The sequence below is a fragment of the Oncorhynchus kisutch genome, linkage group LG20 (genome assembly GCF_002021735.2).
Source record: "Oncorhynchus kisutch isolate 150728-3 linkage group LG20, Okis_V2, whole genome shotgun sequence".
NCBI classification, from domain to species: Eukaryota; Metazoa; Chordata; class Actinopteri; order Salmoniformes; family Salmonidae; genus Oncorhynchus; species Oncorhynchus kisutch.
In genome coordinates this window covers 17,817,571-17,841,197 of record NC_034193.2, presented here as the reverse complement: position 1 = coordinate 17,841,197, position 23,627 = coordinate 17,817,571, and the positions used below count along the sequence as shown (strand labels likewise).

Genomic DNA, 23,627 nt, shown 5'->3' with positions numbered 1-23,627 from the left:
TCAAGTTGAACATTGAACTTCACAGTAGTAGCTGCCTTTCTATGCCTCTCCTTTTGATGTTACCTCCAAAGCAAAGGATCAAAGGCTTGGAGTGTGGCGTGGGGAAGTCCCAGGCTCTTAGCCTGCCAGCCTGTGATATATGTACAAATCTACGCCAAAAAAAAAAAGAGAGAGAGCAAGCTAGGGAGAGACGGGGGAGAGAGACAGGGCGAAAGTCAGAGAGAGAGAGAGGGAGGGAGACGGACAGAGAAAGGCAGAGAGGGAAAGACAGAGAGAGAGAGAGAGAGAGAGAGCGGGGTGAGTGAGAGAGCAAGAGAGAGCAAGCGTGCAAGGAATGTGGCTAAATAGTAGGTTTCACTCTTAATGAACGGTGGGGATGCAACTGGCTGCTTGACCTCTGGTTGTTTTAGCCAGAATGGGAGGTTCAAATAATGTGTGTTTGAATCAGAGAATAGGCATTGGTTTGATACTGAGAGAGGGGGGGGGGGTGTACTGGCAGTGTTTGTTATCCTGCACCCAATCCCCCAAACAGCAGTGCAGTCCCTACCCCTTACCCCCAACCCCCCATCGCCTTTTCCAACATCAAGGGGGTGAGGCTGTGTCTTCTCTACATAAATATACAGTGTGCTGTTAAAGTGAGGACTACAGTAAACACAGTGGAGATTAAATGCAGAACCGTCCATCCACACACACACACACACACACGCTACAGGACATGGACAAACACACACAGCTGGGCCAAATACTGGAGCAGAGGTGTGCTGAAATTGACAAACCTCTGCTCGAGACAAACAAACAAACACACACACACACACACCCTTTCCCCAAGGCTATAGGATTAAGAGGTCCAGCTGGCTGACAGCAAGCCCTTCCTTCCCACGTATCTCGTCGATCTTCCCCCACAGCCCCTGGTCTGCCAGCTAGCCATACCTACGAGGAGGACACACCTGAACTTGACATCGATCGGCCCCAAGCTTTTCCTTCACACACACACACACACACACGCACACACGCACAGACACACACACACACACACACACACACACAGACAGACAGACAGACAGACACACACACACACACACACACACACACACACAGACAGACAGACAGACAGACAGACACACACACAATCTGATCTAAATAAAGCTGACAACTCCAAAGTGGTGCGAGGTAAAGGACACAACGGTGCACCGTTCAGGATGGAGGTGCACCGTTCAGGATGGAGGTGCACCGTTGAGGATGGAGGTGCACCGTTGAGGATGGAGGTGCACCGTTGAGGATGGAGGTGCACCGTTGAGGATGGATGAGGAGGGTGGAAAACATGTTCATCCTTCCTTCACTTCCTCGATGGGAGGAGCCATCCTTGAGAGAACTCGAACAACTTAACCATCCATGCAGGTCACCATCCTGCCATCTATAAACTAACTAGCACACGGAATAGCGTACAAACAGACACATGTACGCAGTCTCACGTCCAACACTCAGATCTAAAAGCCCAGCCAGTATCAACGTCGGTCAGGTTGGTTCATCTACCCTTGGGGTCACCGCCACAACCCCATTCTTCAAGTTACAGATTCCTTAAGAGACATGGCCTTGAGAGAGGGAGGAGTGGGGGGAAAAGAATGGAGGTACGACATAATCAGGCCGTTGTTGGAGGAATAGGAGAAAGTGAGAGAGAGTGAGAATGGAAAGAAAGAGAGAGAGAAGGGGAGGGGGAGGAACATAAAACATGTCCAGATCTTGTTTCGCAACAGCTGCCAGGTCCTCTGGACTTCCTGTGTTTCCACATCGTTGTGTGTCTGAGTACAAGTAAGCCTAGGTTATGAGTGGCTGCGTGTATACATTATGATAGAACTTGTCGACAAGAACTACAAAGTATGCCTTTGCTCAAGTGCTACGGTATTGTATGTAAACACAAAACAGATGGGGATCTTCCCAATGTAAATGAATAGCTGAAGGATAGTTGAAGGAAAAACCTGTGCTGCTATTCAGTCGCATACAGCACCAATATGTCCAATCTATAAGACATTCCGGCTTTCATTGACCTTTAAGAAAATTGTTCGGTTAGGTTATTGAATTTCATTGGGAAACCGTGCATATAGCATAGAGAAATGCAGCACACAAAAGGTAGATCATTCGATATTGCAGACAACCCCTTTGACAACATAAGGAACCATTTCCCTATGACTAAAGGATTTCCTACAAGAATAACAATCCCACATGCTACTTTCTCTATATGAACCTGAGAAAGAAGGCACTTATAAAAAGGTTGACTATGCCCTAGTCTTGATTTCAAGGCAAGGATGGCAACACCAGATGAACTGTATCCAGATGGTTGAAAAGTAACTGTTCTTGCTCTGTATCCATACTAGAGCAAACCTGAGTGATGGCAGCACTGTGGGGAAGAGTCAGAAATGGGGTTCATGGCTAGAGGACATAGAGCTTTTAACGGAGCAGGTTAGGAGAATTAACGGAGCAGGTTAGGAGAATTAACGGAGCAGGTTAGGAGAATTAACGGAGCAGGTTAGGAGAATTTATGAAGCAGATTAGGAGAATTAACGGAGCAGGTTAGGAGAATTAACGGAGCAGGTTAGGAGAACTTATGAAGCAGATTAGGAGAATTAACGGAGCAGGTTAGGAGAATTTATGAAGCAGATTAGGAGAATTAACGGAGCAGGTTAGGAGAATTTATGAAGCAGATTAGGAGAATTAACGGAGCAGGTTAGGAGAATTTATGAAGCAGGTTAGGAGAATTAACGGAGCAGGTTAGGAGAATTTATGAAGCAGGTTAGGAGAATTTATGAAGCAGATTAGGAGAATTAACGGAGCAGGTTAGGAGAATTAACGGAGCAGGTTAGGAGAATTTATGAAGCAGGTTAGGAGAATTTATGAAGCAGATTAGGAGAATTAACGGAGCAGGTTAGGAGAATTTATGAAGCAGATTAGGAGAATTAACGGAGCAGGTTAGGAGAATTTATGAAGCAGATTAGGAGAATTAACGGAGCAGGTTAGGAGAATTTATGAAGCAGGTTAGGAGAATTTATGAAGCAGGTTAGGAGAATTTATGAAACAGATTAGGAGAATTAACGGAGCAGGTTAGGAGAATTTATGAAGCAGGTTAGGAGAATTAACGGAGCAGGTTAGGAGAATTAACGGAGCAGGTTAGGAGAATTTATGAAGCAGGTTAGGAGAATTTATGAAGCAGGTTAGGAGAATTTATGAAACAGATTAGGATAATTAACGGAGCAGGTTAGGAGAATTTATGAAGCAGATTAGGAGAATTAACGGAGCAGGTTAGGAGAATTAACGGAGCAGGTTAGGAGAACTTATGAAGCAGATTAGGAGAATTAACGGAGCAGGTTAGGAGAATTTATGAAGCAGGTTAGGAGAATTAACGGAGCAGGTTAGGAGAATTTATGAAGCAGGTTAGGAGAATTTATGAAGCAGGTTAGGAGAATTTATGAAGCAGGTTAGGAGAATTTATGAAACAGATTAGGAGAACTTATGAAACAGGTCAGGATAATTAACGTAGCATGTTAGGAGAGCTTATGAAGCAGGTCAGGATAATTAAAGTAGCAGGTTAGTAGAACTTATGAAGCAGTTAGGATAATTAAAGTAGAAGGTTAGAAGAACCTATGAAGCAGGTTAGGAGAATTAACATAGCAGGTTAGTAGAAATTAAGAAGCAGGTTAGGATAATTAACGTAGCTGGTTAGGAGAATTTATGAAGCAGATTAGAAGAATTAACGGAGCAGGTTAGGAGAAGCAGGTTAGGAGAACTAATGTAGCAGGTTAGGAGAACTAACGTAGCAGGTTAGGAGAACTAACGTAGCAGATAAGCAGAACTAATGTAGCAGGTTAGGAGAACTAATGTAGCAGGTTAGGAGAATTAATGTAGCAGGTTAGGAGAAATAACGTAGCAGGTTAGGAGAACTAACGTAGCAGGTTAAGAGAATTAGGTTAAGTTTAGGAGAACTAATGTAGCAGGTTAGGAGAATTAACGTAACAGGTTAGGAGAATTAACGTAGCAAGTTAGGAGAACTAATGTAGCAGGTAAGGAGAACTAATGTAGCAGGTTAGGAGAAATAACGTAGCAGGTTAGGAGAACTAACGTAGCTGGTTAGCAGAACTAATGTAGCAGGTTAGGAGAACTAATGTAGCAGGTTAGGAGAATTAACGTAACAGGTTAGGAGAATTAACGTAGCAGGTTAGCAGAATTAGGCTAAGTTTAGGAAAATGGTTAGGGTTAGCTAAAATGAAGAAATAAAATCTACTTTTGACGTTCATTTTACATTCTGGCCATGACCAGAAATGGGTGGATAAACTTGAAAATAAAGGAAATTAGCAGGTGGGGCATGTTTCAGGTGTGATCAGGGCTTGTGTTGCTACAGCTCGGCTTCAGTCTGCCTCGCCGTGATGGATAGCTAATGAGCAAGAGAAAAATCCATTGGGTGATACCGCAGAATAACATCCATCGACAGGGCAGATCGCTAGTTCCCTCCTTATCAACGACGGGTTAGGGGGAAGAAAAGACAGGAGGATAGACGAGGACAGGGGGAATAGGAAAGGGGGAGTGTGAGAGAGAAAAAAAGTCCCAATGATGACACCTAAGTGCAAAGAACGATTAAGGATTTACTTTTCAAAAAGGACTCCCATTGATCTTTTTTGATAGACCTGCAATAAATCTAACTAGATCGACTCACATGAGAACGAAGCCTAATCCTTTAGTCAGATCCAGAAGAACTCAAACCAAACCAGCTGTTAATTTAGGCTTTACAAGATAAAGCAGGAGAAATCCAACCTGATGTACCCTAGGGCAAGGGCTTACATCATCTCTGTAAAGCAATCAACTTATTGCCAGTTTGGAGAGGTAATCAGAGCACATACTGTGAGTGAGAGAGCAAGGGGAGAGGAAGAGTGGAAGAGACATAAAGAAGAAGAGACACATATAACCCGAGAGGTAGAAAGTACAAAAAAACACTGAAAAGGGAAAAAAAGACGTAACATCTAGAAACATAGCCCAAATATTGCTACACTGAAAACATATGTATTTTTTCCTCACATGGTGAACGTCTAGGCCTACCCCTACACAGGTCTATTGACTGAAACACTGACTACATGAAACAAAGATACAAAGATACAGACAGCCGAAGTAGAGCAGACAGACAGCTGAAGTGGAGCAGGAAGACAGCTGAAGTGGAGCAGGCAGACAGCTGAAGTGGAGCAGGCAGACAGCTGAATTGGAGCAGGCAGACAGCTGAAGTGGAGCAGGCAGACAGCTGAAGTGGAGCAGGCTGACAGCTGAAGTGGAGCAGGCAGACAGCTGAAGTGGAGCAGGCAGACAGCTGAAGTGGAGCAGGCAGACAGCTGAAGTAGAGCAGGCAGACAGCTGAAGTGGAGCAGGCAGACAGCTGAAGTGGAGCAGGCAGACAGCTGAAGTAGAGCAGGCAGACAGCTGAAGTAGAGCAGGCAGACAGCTGAAGTCGGAGCAGGCAGACAGCTGAAGTGGAGCAGGCAGACAGCTGAAGTAGAGCAGACAGACATCTGAAGTAGAGCAGACAGACAGCTGAAGTGGAGCAGGCAGACAGCTGAAGTGGAGCAGGCAGACAGCTGAAGTGGAGCAGGCAACAGCTGAAGTAGAGCAGGCAGGCAGCTGAAGTAGAGCAGGCAGACAGCTGAAGTGGAGCAGGCAGACAGCTGAAGTGGAGCAAGCAGACAGTTGAAGTAGAGCAGGCAGACAGCTGAAGTGGAGCAGGAAGACATCTGAAGTGGAGCAGACAGACAGCTGAAGTGGAGCAGGCAGACAGACAGCTCAAGTAGAGCAGGCAGACAGTTGAAGTAGAGCAGGCAGACAGCTGAAGTGGAGCAGGGAGACAGACAGCTCTAGTAGAGCAGGCAGACAGTTGTAGTGGATCAGGCAGACAAATTAAGTGGAGCAAGCAGACAGACAGCCGAAGTGGAGTAGGCAGACAGTTGAAGTGGAGCAGGCAGACAGCTGAAGTTGAGCAGGCAGACAGTTGAAGTGGAGCAGGCAGACAGTTGAAGTGGAGCAGGCAGACAGATAGCTGAAGTGGAGCAGGAAAACAGTTGAAGTGGAGCAGGCAGACAGCTGAAGTAGAGCAGGCAGACAGCTGAAGTAGAGCAGGCAGACAGCTGAAGTGGAGCAGACAGACAGCTGAAGTGGAGCAGGCAGACAGCTGAAGTGGAGCAAGCAGACAGTTGAAGTAGAGCAGGCAGACAGCTGAAGTAGAGCAGGCAGACATCTGAAGTGGAGCAGACAGACAGCTGAAGTGGAGCAGGAAGACAGCTGAAGTGGAGCAAGCAGACAGTTGAAGTAGAGCAGGCAGACAGCTGAAGTGGAGCAGGCAGACAAGACAGCTCAAGTAGAGCAGGCAGACAGTTGAAGTGGATCAGGCAGACAAATGAAGTGGAGCAAGCAGACAGACAGCTGAAGTGGAGTAGGCAGACAGCTGAAGTGGAGCAGGCAGACAGTTGAAGTGGAGCAGGCAGACAGTTGAAGTGGAGCAGGCAGACAGATAGCTGAAGTGGAGCAGGCAAACAGTTGAAGTGGAGCAGGCAGACAGCTGAAGTAGAGCAGGCAGACAGCTGAAGTGGAGCAGGCAGACAGCTGAAGTAGAGCAGACAGACAGCTGAAGTAGAGCAGACAGACAGCCGAAGTAGAGCAGACAGACAGCTGAAGTGGAGCAGGCAGACAGCTGAAGTGGAGCAGGCAGACAGCTGAAGTAGAGCAGGCAGACAGCTGAAGTAGGGCAGGCAGACAGTTGAAGTGGAGTAGGCAGACAGTTGAAGTGGAGCAGGCAGACAGCTGAAGTGGAGCAGGCAGACAGCTGAAGTGGAGCAGGCAGACAGTTGAAGTGGAGTAGGCAGACAGTTGAAGTGGAGCAGGCAGACAGCTGAAGTGGAGCAGGCAGACAGCTGAAGTGGAGCAGTAGGACAGTTGAAGTGGAGCAGGCAGACAGTTGAAGTGGAGCAGGCAGACAGCTGAAGTGGAGCAGGCAGACTGCTAAAGGGGTGGCAGGCAGTGTAGGCAGCCAGATCTATTTCTTGCCCTGAGCACCCTGTAATTCCCCTGGAGGCTGGCCCAGTCTCGGTCCCCTATGGCCGGTGCCACCTCACCCGGGCCTGCCATCCATAGTAATTAAAACTGTTATTTTTGTTCTCTCCCCTCACCGTCTTAGCGGAAGTATTGCAAGACGGCTTCCAGCCCACACGAGTAACATGGTCTAATGTCTTTTTCAGCCATGCATCCTGTGTTTGTATGTGAGTGTGTGTATACCATTATGCATACCACACACACACACGCACGCACACACGCACGCACGCACTCACACACACACACACACACACACACACACACACACACACACACACACACACACACACACACACACACACACACACACACACACACACACACACACACACACACACAGTCATTAACCCCATCTCCTTGTCTATAATGCCCTGTTTACTACATGCAACAAGATCAAATCTCAAATCCAATTCCATGTATTACAGACCCCTTCACGTTGTGGAGGAGGGGTGCAAAAAGCAGGCTCTGTAGTCTCTGGACACTGTCCAAGGGACACTGAACCTCAGGAGTCAAAACAAAACCACACGTGAAAGCAGAGCAAAAACAGATCCCCCCCTCGGCCCCCCTCATCCCCCCTACCTCTCCGCCCTCTCGTGGTTACACTGGATGCACACAAGGATCACCACGACTTTGTGAGGCTCCTCTCTCCCCCTACAAATTGTGGCATGTTTTGGGGCTTTGACACGGACCAGTACTTGTGTGTATACAGGGCACATCCCATGTAAAGGAGAATGCCACTTTAGCTCCCCTCTATTGCCCTGTGCTATATTTACCGCCCTGCTAAACCGCCACTACCCCCACCCCGTCTTAAAAGAAAAGAGCCCAGTCCAGGCCTGTGGTTCTGACTACCCACTGGCACCTCTCACCACGGCCACGAGGTCACACTTTTAATTACACAGAAACAGTAATCTCACCAGACAGATGGCAAGCAGGCCGCCTCTCAATTACTTTATGCCCAATTGAATCATTACTGATGTTATTTGCTCAATTATGGCACACAAAAACACCACAAAACAGGATTTGTGCTACAAGTGTGGGGTGGGGGGAGCAGATGTGCCTCTTGCCAAGCATCTGTGACGGAGATCAAAACAGCGTGAAGAACACAAGCGCAGGGCGGTGTTACTTTCAAAAATATATATCTATCTATAATACTATATTCAGGGCCAGTGAAAACAGACCCTTATTTTTCATGAAGGAACCAAAATCATGGGCCTATGCAAAACGTGTCGGCTCCCAACACCCCCTGTTTGGTAAACCACATAACAAGAGCAATTTATACTAAACCAAAATATAAAAGCAAACATGCAACAATTTCAAAGATTTTACAGAGTTACAGTTCATATAAGCAAATCAGTCAATTGAAATGAATTCATTAGGCTCTAATGTATAGATATCACATGGCTGGGCAGGGGTGCAGCAATGGGTGGGCCTGGGAGGGCATAGGCCCACCCACTTGGCAACCAGGCCAACCCACTGGGGAGCCAGGCCCAGCCAATCAAAATGAGTTATTCCCCACGAAAGCGCTTTATTACACAATTTGGACGTACGGCCAAATTCTATAGAATGACATTGGAGGCAGCCAATTGTATGCACAGTACCTCCAACATTGTGTTGTGTTACAAAACTGCACATTTTAAAGTGGCCTTTTACTCCATCCCACCAAAACTGGCTGAAATTTCACAGTATTGTTCCAACCTCAGTGTGGAAATACATATAAAACGCAGGTAAAGGACGTTTTTGATTGCATTGGGCCTTTAAAAGGAGCGAGGGAAGACATTTGGTTTATGGTTTTCTCTGGGCCCAGCGATTGTCTTTGGGGAACATCCCGGGGCTCGGCTCCTATCCTGAAAACCCAGCAGTGAGCGAGCTCTGCTCAGTGTCCTTCCTGCCGATGCTTCACTCTTCCTGCCAGCGGCTTCTGTGAACAATTAGAGGTTGGCTTCCCAGCGTCTCTGATCACAGCTCTCCAAGCATCTCAATCTCTGGCCAATCAGCTCGAATGTGTTGGCTACTCAGACATGCTTGAAACCAACACTGATACTGATATTGATTTGATATTGATACTATTACAAAATGTCACGGCCAAAACCAATGAAGACACAAATCCTGGTTAGTTTAGGCTAGAACTTAATAGCACATGTATTGCTGCACCGATGCTTGTGTAAATACTTGAACTGAGGCTTTAATCGAGCCAAGAGAGATAAATGCTTTGGTCTTTCAGGTTGTAAATCCTCTGGCTGATTGGCTGCCCGTTTGGTCATCGGGTATATATTTTGCCCTGCCTGGTTGCACCCTGGGGTGTCATGTTCTTCGACATGTATACGGAGCTTCGTGCCACTGGGGGCTGGAGTCCAACAGGCCGGAGGAGGGCTATTGATCTACCTGAACCATCATAGGGACAAGGAGAACATCAATGCAACACAAACGTTTCCCAACCCAACAAGAACACTCTGGTCACTCCCACCTCTTCTCCTCAATTAGAAAGGAGCAACGTGGGCTAAACCAGCACAGGAACTTCCAGGGGGATATATACGGGTCAAGCTGAGACTGACTCGCCAGGTCAGTCACTTTCAGATGCGGCCAATTCTGAATCCGTATATAATGGCTGTGAAAAACATGTGTCTCCCTCACGACACTAATAAGACCGACAGCTCCCCGCTAAACAGGAACAGTTGCGTCGAGCGGCACGTCCTCTGCTGTAAAACGACCCTCGGGACATATAGAGAACTTCCAAGCAGTTTCTTTTGAGTCGGGGTGAGGAATTCCCTTGGCCTATAGAACGCGGTCAGCAGTTGTTCTCCCAAGAGGGCGTGATGAGCGACTGGGAAGGAGGGAGGATGGCTGGATGTAACCAACCACATGTCAAATTGAGAAAGAGGGATTCTTCCAGAGCGATTTAGAAAATGTGGAGGTCCGCAAAGCGATCCCGCAGGCCACGTTACAGGATGAGGAGGAGTAGGGTTGGTGGGCAGAGTTCGTCTCTCATGCACATCCACTCTGTGGCCCTGGAAATAAGAGTTCCCCGTTGTAATCTCCAACTCTGCCATGATATCGGCGTTAAAGTGTGGGGGAATAGCAGCCAAGTTAACTAAGGGAGATAATATATTATAATACTGCAGGTCGTTTAGCAGATGCTTTTATCCAAAGCGACTTCCAGTCATGCGTGCATACATTTTACATATGGGTGGCCCTGGGAATCGAACCGACGATCCAGCCGTTGCAAGCGCCATGCTCTACCGACTGAGTCATACAGGACCACCAGCATCTGCTCTGGCAAGCTGGAAGGACCTGAGCCTACAGCTCCAATCACTTGGCCTATACTGCAAACTGACCCACATCCTTAAACAATCAAATGTCAATACTGGTCCACAGTAGTAGCATCCAGTGGCTTACTAACAACACTAAGCAATGGGACTACAGTAGTTTCAGACCAAATGATCCCTGCTGAGATTAGGGTGAAGAATTCCACCGAATGCCGTCTCCTTACCCCCTCACCACGGCCATGGACTCCTGCCCTCCCAGCTGCTGTGTGTGTGGCAGGGGGAGCGTCATGGCAGGCAACTCTGACACCTGTCCCTGACAAGTCTCAGCATTCACACAGTAACTAAAGCTCGCTGCCTGGAAGTCAGGTGAAAAACACGAACCCCCACTTCCTGACAGCACACACACACACAGTAGACTACACGCGTTGCAATATCCCAACCAAGAGGCGCTTAAGTGTTATCCAGACCACTTACAAAGCCTCAATACCATGGCTAGAGATACCCTCATGTCTCTCAGATTCAATCTGTGGCTTGGAGCTGTAAAATGTTACTTCCCCCAGTCTCTCGCCCACCCTGCTGTAACCACCGGGTTTTTTTTTTTGCATAGCGCTCAACTTGCGTAACTGTCGACTGGTTTCTCTCTCGGGAGACAATGACTGTGTTCAGAGCAGGCCAAATCTTTCCATTTTAAATAGGCTAGAGATTGTGAGAGAGACAAGACGATTGGTCCACTGTTTTTTTTTTAAACACTTCCATGAGAGTTGTGTAACATACAGGTAACTGCCCAAATAAAGGAATCACCAGCATCGTGTCTTAATAGGGCGTTGGGCCAACATGAGCCCGAACAGCTTCAATGCGCCTTGGTATAGATTCTACAAGTGTCTGGAACTCCATTGGAGGGATGCGACAACATTCTTCCACAAGAAATTCCATCATTTGGTGTTTTGTTGACAGTCGTGGAAAATGTTCTCAGGCTCCAGAATCTCTCAATGGTGTTTAATTGGGTTGAGATCTGGTGAATGAGATGGCATATGGTTTACATCCTTTTCATGCTCATCAACCATTCAGTGACCACTCGTGCCCTGTGGATGGGGTCATCCAATGGCCATGATAGGCATCCACAGCCATGAAAGGCAAAGTAATGGCCTGTAAAGTTATACATAATCTGAAGCACAATGGGATGTTTACTGTTAATTAACTCAGGAACCACACCTGTGTGGAAGCACCTGCTTTCAGTATACTTTATATCCCTCATTTACTCAGAGTGTTCCCTTTATTTTGGCAGTTACCTGTACAGTGCGTTGTTTTTTTTAAGGGAACAGTGAGAAGCACAGATAGGTAAGACTGCCTGGGGCTGAGGTCCTGAGCCTTGTGTGCCTGGAGTAAACGTTGGGATCCACGCTGTAATTGTAACTTAATTGTAAACTCCCCTGAGTTCACTGAGAGTATCAAAGTCTAGCTGGGTCAGGGAGTGTGTAATTGAGTTGTACAGTCCAACAACAGCTACAACTGACACTGCTGCAGCTACTGTGAATCCTTCTACTATTACCACTACTAGTGCTTCTTTACCCATAATATACTTTATGTGCGCTATATAGTGAGTTTGTGTGTGTGGGGGGGTTAGGGTTCAAGCTGTGTGCTGGGGAAGAGGACTGAGCCTGATTGAGTGCTGCAGCCCCTGGTATGGAGATGCTGCCGGTGCTCACTCTGCCACATGGCCGAACACCGCCCCTTTCCCCGCCTCATTTGCACGGCTGTCCTGCTTTCTGCACTCAGTGTATCTTTTTGTCATTTCCCTGCCGATGGTCCATTTGTATTATCTGCCGAAATGGCAGGCAGAGGGAGGAGGAGGTAGGGAGGAGGAGGTAGTGAAGAGGGGGTAGGGAGGAGGAGGTAGGGAGGAGGAGGGGGTAGGGAAGAGGGGGTAGGGAGGAGGAGGTCGGGAGGAGGAGGTAGCGAAGAGGGAGTAGGCATGAGGAGGTCGGGAGGAGGAGGTAGGGAAGAGGGGGTAGGCAGGATGAGGTCGGGAGGAGGGGGTAGGGAAGAGGGGGTAGGCAGGAGGAGGTCGGGAGGAGGAGGTAGGGAAGAGGGGGTAGGCAGGAGGAGGTCAGGAGGAGGGGTAAGGAGGAGGAGGTAGGGAAGAGGGGGTAGGGAGGATGAGGTCGGGAGGAGAGGGTAGGGAAGAGGGGGTAGGCAGGAGGAGGTCGGGAGGAGGAGGTAGGGAAGAGGGGGTAGGCAGGAGGAGGTCAGGAGGAGGGGGTAGGGAGGAGGGGGTAGGGAAGAGGGGGTATGGAGAAGGAGGTAGGGAGGAGGGGGTAGGCAGGAGGAGGTAGGGAGGAGGAGAAAACAGGGGAGTCTTGTACCAAGGAGACTGTGTTTTTCTACAGCGGCGCTTCTCAACACCAACCTCCCCCAGAACACACACACAGGCGGACGGACACTGAGGCCCAACTCCCCCTCCCTGACTAATGTGCCCCGACACTCATACATCACCCATAAATTGGCCAAATGAATTAACCATGACCTCTGCTTAGCGTTACAGCCTTTAAATGGATTTCCCCCTCCTCAGGTCTGGCCAATAATTGCATTTATCCATCTTGTTGAAACGCAGTTTACACACTCGCTAACATCATGCCAATCCCGGCTACATTTTCCGCTCCAATGGCGGGAGTGAGGGAGATTTGTCATCGGATCATAACAGGTAATTCGAACAACAATTAGTCTGATGACTTCACTGTATGTCAATGTCTGTCTGCCCAGTAGGCAAGGCCTTGGTGGAACTATCTATCTAAACCCCACTCTTTCTCAACTCAAACCTTGCAATTCTTTAATATCAGTCACGCAAACCTCCAGGTTGAAGAAACAACAGCCGGCCATGGTTGTGGTATCTGGTAAATGAGGGTGGTGAGCGACCACACACAGACAGACCACGCTATAGCTGTGAACACTTGTGTTGGTGGGGTTCATCTCTACACTTGTGTTGTGTTTGAACAGTAGTGCATCAGACACTCTGGGGTCCACAGGACAATTCAGCAATGTAAACACAGAGGAACTTCCTTCCCCTCCGGTCCTTCAGGCCGGCACTGAGACGACCCACTGTTTAAACAGCAGAGAATTCCTCCGTCCGCCTGGCCCTACCAGAGCAGCTGCTCTCCACTGAGACCTCAGTGCGGGGCAGACCAGAGAGAGAGAGAGTAATGTCAAAAAGTCCTCGGGGTCATCCTCCAAAGATAAATACATATTTAAATACATAATGGCCATAACAGGTTAACTTTGACCACTGTGATGTCTGAATGGGTTTTATTTGTTCACATACAATGCTAGGGCAGTGACCTGGGCACAGGCAGATGAGCTAACCTGAATATCAAGAGTTAAAACTGAAATCTTGCCACTCAACACCACCTGTTATGACAAAGCCAGCAATGTATCTTTATTGGTATAAAGATAGAAGGGAAGTAAAGGGGAAGATATTTTTTTTTAACTCCTCGTTCTAAAGGGCACCGTGACAGACGTCACAAGGGCCAGTCACATGACCCTCATTGTCCACCCCCGCAAAATGACACCATGGCGACCGAGACGCTTACTGTCGGTTGTGTGGACCACGTTCAATATTTCAGTCATCACTTCAGTTCTCAAATCTCTTCCTTTTCATCTTCTATTATTATGACATCATGTAAATCCTTTCAATTGACTGTCAATCAAACCTGTTATATCACTATAATAGGCCTAATATAGAAAATCAGAGGCATCTTCCTTTTCCCTGTAGATATCGACCTTACCGGCGGTGCTATATGACTGTGAACAACAGGTCATGATTTAAACCCAAACCTTATTTCAACCTTGCTGAATCCAATTGTCCTCCACTTCAACAGGGCAAAATTCCCTCTGCTTTTCAATTGATTTGGTCCTCAGTCCGCATCCATCCCCTCTGGCTGACAGCGAAGGCCACTCATCCCACCTCGGGCCAGTTGTCCAAACAGACACTCAATTCACTTTGACCCCTTAGGGAGCCAATTGACAATTCACTCAGTGCTGGGAGTCAATTTCCTCACGTTTGGAATTGACCCTAAACATAGCTGACCCCATTCCTCAGTGGAGTAGAGTGCATTAGGGAGATTTAAACCTATGCTTTTTACACAAACAACCCCCCCCCCCCCCCCCCACACAGACCATAACATACAATTATATCCCACAACAGAATGAGATGTGCTATTCAATCTACTCTACAGCCTACTAGGAGTCCACTGTAGCATGTGCCCATGTGACCAGTACTTCTCATGATATGTTATCTACTGAGAACAAATCTACTTAAAAAGCTGTCCTTTTTAAGAGGGACAATATTATCATGTGCAAATAGATTTCTAATCGGCAGCAAAAGAGTGGACACTGGAAATTTGCTCTTAATCTATTGGTAAATTGGTACACAGACCTGGATGATCTCTCAGTACTCCACATTGTGTGTGTGCAAAGGGCTTACATTTCATTAGCCTTGTGCATTTTTACATACAGTAATCTCTGCAACATTTGGTTCTAAATCCCACAATAATCTGGAGATTAGCAGATGATTTTATTTCTGCTATGGCTCTGAAACTCCCTCACCTTTTCAAGCAGTTATCAACCAACCTTTTACAGCAAAAAAGCAAACAATCACCTCCTTAGTGCGCTCACACACACACACACACACACACACACACACACACACACACACACACACACACACACACACACACACACACACACACACACACACACACACACAAACACAGCACTCCTCAGAGCTTATCCTCCCACAATTAAGAGTATAATTAGAATATAACATGTGCATAGTTTTATCACCTTTCCCTTCTCAATGATGTGTTTAATACAAAACAGTCCCTCACATCTTAAAAGATTTGGGTCCAGATTATCCGAACAAACATAAAATTGCAATCACAACCTGGACAGACAGACCCATCTCAAGGATGTCAAATGATCTATGCTCCTTACAAATACAGAAACCCTTGACATTTGTGAATACATTAAATACAGCAGATAATCACCATAACAGGATACACTGGTAAGACGGCTGCCTCTTTTAACGCAGGACCTAATATTGTAATGACAATGACTTTATATTTGCAATTTCTTTTCCCTTTCAAGTTAAAAATACACTTATAGGTTTGTTGTAGTTTATAACAATGGTGAGATGCTACAAGGATGAATAAGTCCTAAAGGGTTCACATATTTTCTCCAAACATTGCAGGCAATTATTCATAATCACTTCTCCCAAAACACCAAGCCCTCCTGAGTGAGATTTCCGCACAATGGAACATTCTAGAGCGTTCTAACACATCCATAAAAGGCTGGCCAACCACAGGTGATCCCTGCACATTGGCACGGCTCGTTATTATATAGCCCAACATGATCATTAGGGGTTGTGATAGTGTTACACAAACCGCAGACACACAGGCGTGCGAGCTGGGCACGCACACACACATGCAAACACACACACACACACATGCGCGCACGCGCGCAAGCAAGCAGACAGACACTCCAATGGAAAACTCAACCACTCCTATCACTCGTCATAAAAGGGTCAGAGAGGCAGCTCTTTTCCCAACAGACAGCACTCTGCACTTTGACCCTCCACAAACACACTCCAATCCAAACACATGCCTGGCACCACCAAATTCCCCCACTGTCACACAATCCTCTCGCCCACCAACGCTTTTAGGGCAGACATTTTGATGATGAGACGTAGACACAGGAGGAGGTAAATACTGTAGAGAAGTGGCCAGATTCATTCAGAGGAAAAGCCCCACACATGGCCTGTCTGTCAAGCTCGGCAATAAACTTGCCCCCCTCCCTCTTCTCCTAGTCCCGCTGTTTTTTTGGGGGGGGATAAATGTGAGGCCTGGAGGCACTATTATTTGGACATTAACCAGGAACTGTCGCTGCTCTCATTGCCCGGCATTAACAGCAATTATGCACCCTATTCAACCGGCCTTTGTGCGACCCCCCCCCACACAGACACACACACACACACACACATCGATGGACTCATTTCCCGCTTTTCTTAACCCCCCCCCCCCCAACGCATTCTCTCCCACGCCGCCGGTAAACTCATTTCGCTGCTGGGCTTGAATGAATGAGTTCATGGAAATATGCAAGACAACAAAAAAATATATACCTAGTGTAAATGTTATCAATAATAGCATCAATAATTATTTCCCCCCAAAAAAACAGACAGTAAAATACCGTGCACGTGCATTAGAAAAATACAACACACTTAATGATACAGTGTTTCCCTATGAAAAGGTCTGTGGTATGACGATCATGAAATGATCATTAAACAGACAATCAATACTACAGATGTACCACAGAGCTATTTGTGGACACAAGAAAGAGTAGCTGCTGATATTACAACAGCTAATGGGGATCGAAATACCCCAGAAATCGTATCTTTGTACTGGCTGCAGTGCAAAACCCAGCTCTATTGTAAAGGAATACAACTACCACCTACTCTAAACTATATTGATTCTATAATTGATGGAGAGAGAAAAAAATATTTCAGCTTCAGTAGAATTACAGAATAAAGGGGTGAGATTGTCGATCTTAAGGAGTCATTGCCTGTAAGGTAAGCCTTGACATCTCGACTAGCAGTCCAGGGCTAACTCATCCGACGCTCGCAGCACGTGCATTTGTGTCAGAACCATTTAAAAGGTATAAGGACAATACAACAAAGAACCATAGGAACTGCCACTTAAAATTCAGGGAACATCCATGCATTTTACATGTGTCCGATCTAGGGAGCATAGAATATCAAATATATGAGTGCATATTGCATGCACATACTGTGCCGCACATATATGGGACACACATGCACACACACACACACACACACACACCCACAGATAGGCAATCATTAGATTTCCATGTTTCAGGGAGCCCCAAGTCCTGTGGGCCCGGCAGCAAGACTATGTTTAACAGATGACAAAAGTTGCATTCCAGATGTACAGTGAGATCTTTGTGTTGAGCTTTATGGAAATGCATGGGAGACAGAGACAGAGAGATGGAGAGAAAGGGAGAGGGGGGGGGGGGGGGTGAGTGGAAGAGAAGAAGAGAGGAGCACCAGTCCACAGCTGCTTCTTTAACAGAATAGCATACAGCGGTATGGCCCAGCGATAGGGGAGTGGAAGGTTAGGGGGTGAAAGTGTTTTGTCGGTAGTCTATGCAATTTGCTTTACCAGCCACAGTTCTATTGAGGAACAAACATTGTATATTTCAGTTATAGGTCTATTACAATTGAATGAAACCCATCACCTTTTTGAAAACCTTAGATTTAGAGTTCTATTACACAAAAACCCATCGCATAGGTTTGATAGGTAAACATAAGGGGACACAAGAAGAATGAACTATACCCAAACTTTATTCACTACCAGTAGGGAACTATTCCCATCCCAGTGTTTAAAGACCGAATTAAAAACACGCCCACAAACGTGTTGGACTGACTTATTTTTGTGTGCGTGTCGTTTCAAACCAACTGATGGAGAGTTTTGAATGCTTCCACACAGCTTTGCCTGCCAACATCATCAGCATAAGACAATTAAGCCCTGCCAACGAAAAAAAAAAAACATCTCTGTAAATATTTACAGCGCAAATCTTTTCCATTCATTCACCAGGCGCTAACAAAACCTTACTGTACTCTCCCTCTCTAACCCCCCCCCCTCTTTCTCTACATCTGCGATTCATTGACTTTACAATTTACCACATGTCGAGATGGGAGAGGTCGAGACTCCATCTGAATCACGGCACAAATATGCGAGTGATTTATTGTTTTAAAAGCCGTGGGCCGATTTAGTGCAACTCCACTTTTCCTGAGCATTACTCCTATTGGCAGACCATGAACAATTACAGTTTGGACTAATTAAGCTGAGAGAATGTGCTGTGCACCGCTAATGTCTAGCAGGCCCCAATTTTAGTTTAATGGTGCCAAACTTTGCTCCCCAACTTAACTCCCTCAAATCCAAAACAGATTGCACTTTTTATGGGTGTTTATCGAGCTCAAGAAAAATAAAGATGTTTTCTTTTCCTTGCATGGGATGAGAGGAACAGAGAGGTGGAAGGGGGGGAGAGGAAAGATAGAGAGAAAGAGAGAGAGGGAGAGAGAGAGCGGGTCCTGTTTCCACTATACTTTGTAAACAAAAGTGATTTGCAGGACAAAAGGATCACAACCTTAATAAATTCGGAGTGCGTTTTGCGAGGTGAAACACAAAATGTGGACGCATAGTGCCATGAACCCCCTGCGGATAGCAATTAGGTCCTATTAACATGTAAAGCCGATTTGATAAGGTTTGGGTCTATCCCCTAAATCCACATGAAGCTATCTTTCCTCACCTCGCAGGGACAAGCCATTCAGAGCTGCACCAGAACGAACACACACAATCCACATCATATACCATTGTTATGCATATGCTGCTAACATATTTAAAAAGATACCGTCTGTGTCAATTCCAAAATATTGGACATACCATCACATCTACATAAACACAAAGGACTACGCTAGGTGCTATTTCCAGGCTGATGTTCAATTACAACTGCTAAATCGGATGTTAATTGCAATAATCTTACCACAAATCCACCATTCCCTCCAAAAACATGTAAAAATGGCATGTCATTAATTGTGAAGGCAAGTAGTATTCTTTTAGTTTTTTTAAATAGATGGGTCTACCACAATAGGAGAGATACTGGTGCAGCAATACAAGTGAAACAAAGAAAAGAGAGAAAAAAAGCTATTGGTATAGCTAACCACACATAGCTGCTCGCCGAGCTTGCTGTGGAATCGCCACGGGTCTCGGGAGCGTCTTTTTCCCCCACTCTAAATAGACCAGTGGAATCTTGGTGTTGTGTTCTCTCTCCCTCTCTCTTTTTTTGTTCCTTTTTTAAAACTAATCGTAATTATACAACGAAACACAAAACCCCAGCCAAAAGCCTGCTTGCCCCGGGAATTATGGGGCCAGGGGTGGCGTCAAATATCTTAACATTCAAAAGTCCGAGAGGCAGTAAATAAACCCAGTAGATTTATGGCCCTGCAGCCCTATGCCAGAGTTCTTGGAACCCCGCTCTCTCGCCTCTCTGCAGACCTGTTGAGGTGTGACGTTAGCCCGTAGCGCTGGAGCTAACCCATCACCTTTTCAGAAAGACCCATGTTAGCACTAGCATCTGCACAATCACAGAGAGAGAGAGAGAAAGAGAGAGAGAGAGATGTGCAAGAAACAGTATGGCACCGGGGGTTAGCTGGCCAGGCCTCTTCACCAATTCATCCTGCTCCTACTGAACCAGCAGACCTTTGTGTGAGGTTGGAAAAGGAGGGAGGGGAAGGAAGTGAGGAACGAGGGAAAGAGGGAGGAGAAGAGGGCAGGAGGCCTAACACCCTGGGCACAACGTCATGTCAAATTGCTAAATGATCCCAAATTGTACAGCTTTTTAGACTTAGGTGGTTGGAAAAACAAACTCTCGCTCATTATAGCTCTCTGAGGTCAGACAAATTATAGTGACCTCCACACACACACACACTCACACTTCAAAAAGACATGCCGTAACGGAATCACAGGAAGCATAGAAAGGCGTGCCGAAAATGTTAAGATCACAGCCCACTGACAAAAAGGAGAACTCAATTGGTAAGACCGTAGCATCACTAACACCACAATCGTATCACCTTGGACCAATAAATGCCTAAAGGTATGGAAACAAAAAAACTCAAATGTGCACACACATGCCAAAACATGAATTTCAAAAATAATAGTATTGCGCCGTCTGCGCCAACAAGACCGGAAATCGATTAAATTCGAAAATTGGACAACCAACGACGCCTGCTATATCAAAGAACTGTAACATAACAATGGAGTGAGCTAGCCATTTCCAATCACAGACACAGTACCAGTCATATTCCGCAGCCTTCATTACTAGTTAGGGAGGTAGACAGATAATCAATGCCCAGGTGAATTATTGATGCTATACATTTATGAATACAACGGACACAAAACATCAAAGCTCTCACGTCTGGACACACACGGTGTAAAAAGGAGGGCTGGGTTCGTGCAGTAGGTAAACCACCGTCAGCCTAAAAAGGTATGACGTACTCTCAGGGGAGGAAGAATATAGCTGTACTGCACATTTATAGTGCAGTTCTATTTGTGCAATAAAATTATATCACGTGTGCAATGTCGCCTTGCTTTGTAAACCAATTACAAAGCAAACACGGTTCGCTAGGCATTTCTGAAATGTTATTTTGTGCAGCTGATCTTATCCCACATACAGGTAGGTGATGGGGAATGACAGTGACCAAAAAGGCTAATATGACAATGTTCCTGATTAGGAATTACCTCTGAACTAATGGGCAAGAGGAGGAAGACTGTACACAGACCCAAGATCAGATTGAGACATGTACAGCAGCATCTTCTTACAGAGCAAGGGCATTCCATGACTTTATTCTTATTAGCTTAGTACATAACAACATTTTAATGTGGAAGTTACGTGTGCTAGTGCTAGACCTGGGTTTATAGTGAACAAAAAGAAACTAACCCTTGCCCGTTGAAATAAGAAGCCAGCTTAAAGTGTGTGTGTGTGTGTGTGTGTGTGTGTGTGTGTGTGTGTGTGTGTGTGTGTGTGTGTGTGTGTGTGTGTGTGTGTGTGTGCGTTGTGTGTGTGTTAAAGGTAAAGAATGGCAATTGGTCTCAAATATGCACGATACACACATTTAATAAAAGACCTAATCATAAAATATACAAATAGCAAGATAATTCAATAAGATGTCCAAAAAAAAACAACAAACAAAAAAATAGCTGTTTAATTAATTTGTCGACATGTTATAAGACATGCTTAACATGTGTCAGACACAAAAGGATGCATTGCATTGCCCATCACATGTGTGTTGATTTTCAAGGTGTGCCTGATGCACTAAATTGAGGAAACAAATATGCATTGAATTACCAAAAGGAGTATATGGGGGTAAGTTCATATTTCCTAATGCCTGTTTGTTTTTTTGCCTTAACCTTGTAAAATTAGATGACATGTCCTAAAGCGACGACTTGTAATTGCAACCATAAAAAAAGAAAGAAGAATGGTTTAGAAAATGATCCCGCTTAAGCATTGCCCAGTGGGACTTGGAGGTGGCGAGTAATTGAGTAAGTTTGCATAATTATAGCAAAGCTGATAGCCTCTAATAAATAAGATGAATTTATTCATAAATAACGTTTTACATGGCACATGCTTTTAAGAGCGATGGTTTACCCGTTACAGGCTAGAGTGGTATGCAAGCAGTACAGAGGCTACAACACTGCAGCATGTCAAATTCTAACATTATTTCCAGCCTATACATCAATTGTTTTAGATTGAAATGTTTGAGGGAAAAATATGAATGTCTGCATATTCAAAGTAACTGTCAATGACAGGCCTCTTTCAGCTAATGTCAATGCCGTTAGACAGATTCAAATTCAATCAACTAATCAACACGTAGGTTTTCAGAAGGTTCCTTCTCAATGCTCTTCTGAGTTTCCTCTATGTCGATATATTTATCTAAACGTACTTGTGTTAGGTGTTACTACACAGTACCAAGAAGGTTTAAATGGGTCATGAGTTTTAAGCATTAAAGTAAAAACAAAAAAGGTTTTCAATGATGTTGTGAAAACAACGTAGCCAAGGCAGAGTACAACATTATATTAGGGGGCAGTATAAAATCAGAGCCAGAAGCAGCCTATCGGAAACTCACATAATAATACAATAACAACAAGAAAAACAAGAATCATTTTTAATTGTCCACTATAAACTGAAATGTTTTTATTAAAATTAATGTTTATGTTTTGTATTATAATTTGATCACAGGTGAACAAGAAATAGATTATTCATCATATGCACATGACCTTGCATACAATTGTTTTTATTTGAGGTGATGGAAACGCATTGAGTATCCCTACTCCTATAGAATGCTATCGGCTTCAGAGAGACATGCAGGGACACTGTGTTGCAAGCGACATGCATGCCATTGTACAGTTCATAAATTGTGAAACTTCTGTCTACATTTAACAACTAAACACACCTAGCTGGGTGACAATGCGCGTTTACTCTAGGGGCTACTTGGGTTGTGTCCACTAATGTATAGGTGTAAATAAACGAACTTACTGTGCGAGCTGTTGGAGAAAGTGATCCATTCGGAAGGTACGGGCTTGTAAGATCGGGGATCATTATAAATGGATAGCCCGGGTACGGTGGGCTCTTGAACAGCCCTCCATCTTGCCTTTTCGCAGCTAACATGGCGGGGGAAAAGAATAACTTTTATAAGTGCCTTGAAAACTTTGATGCATCTGAGATTCCAGAAGAAACTCATTCGGCACGCTCATATAGTGCCATTGTGTAAAAATCTAAGAGACAAGAGCGTGAACGGAAAAGCAGAAACTCACCCTCCTCTAAACTTTCTCTTGTTTTGTCTCTGAAAGTTTCAGATCTAGGCGGAGGCCGTCTTTCCGCCTTGAAATGCAACGAAACACAGGGGTTGCATTAAAGAAACACATAGGGAAATCATTACTTTTTAAATACCGTGGTTTCACTGCACATTTCGCGCACAATAAGTAAATGGTTGCAAACTACCGAATGGACAATCGATTATTTCACTTACCTCCGAATCCGACGAGCTGTTTTGATTTGTTTCTGATTCATTTACAAGAGAAGATTTGACATCTGCTAAATCCCTTTCTGCTGATAAATTCTCCGAGATTTTTTCATCCTGCTCCCCTTCGTCTTTGAAGGAAATCATTTCATCGTTCGCACCCAAATCGTCCCCTCCACCGCCGTTGAGCTGCGGCATTTTCCCGAGCAATTTTGGGGGGCAAAAACACAAAGTTTTAAACCCTTGATCTTGGTGATCTAGAATCCGAGTTAAAGTTTAGAGTCTGTATTGGCGTTTTCCAAGCACTGGCGGTTAGTACAAACTAAAAAAGAAGGGGAATCTTGGCAGAAAAAGAAGCCGGAGATGGAGCTGAGCCGCTCGGATTGAGTGAGTTGAAGTTGGTCGGAGTGGTTTTCAGTTCAAAGGCGGCGCTGATTGACAGATAGAGAGGGATGGAAATAGAGAGAGTCTGGATTCAGGATTATTGACAGGGAGAAACACACAAGAAACTAATGAGATTCAAAAAGGGAGGGACTTGAAGTGACGTTTTTATAAATAGGGAGAGAGAGAAAAAAGCCTGGAGGAAGCAGGCGGACGAGTGTGCAGTT

General features: G+C 45.4%; 1 protein-coding gene across 28 annotated transcripts in view; it reads right to left on the bottom strand.

Annotated features, from left to right (window-relative positions):
* Positions 1 to 23,608, bottom strand: part of tcf7l2 (transcription factor 7 like 2) — a 115,937-nt gene extending 92,329 nt beyond the window's left edge. For 3 of the 28 annotated variants that reach the window (XM_020453622.2, XM_020453627.2, XM_020453625.2), the window contains exons 1-3: positions 23,029 to 23,605; positions 22,814 to 22,880; positions 22,536 to 22,660 (exon numbers count right to left, since the gene is read on the bottom strand). In XM_020453622.2, the coding sequence (XP_020309211.1) occupies positions 22,536 to 22,660; positions 22,814 to 22,880; positions 23,029 to 23,217 (381 nt within the window). In that variant the 5' untranslated portion in view covers positions 23,218 to 23,605. Of the gene's footprint in view, positions 1 to 22,535; positions 22,661 to 22,813; positions 22,881 to 23,028 lie in introns of all 28 variants that reach the window. The other 25 variants (XM_031798965.1, XM_031798966.1, XM_031798969.1 and 22 more) reach the window with 14 other exon arrangements.
* Positions 23,609 to 23,627: the final 19 nt, after the last annotated feature.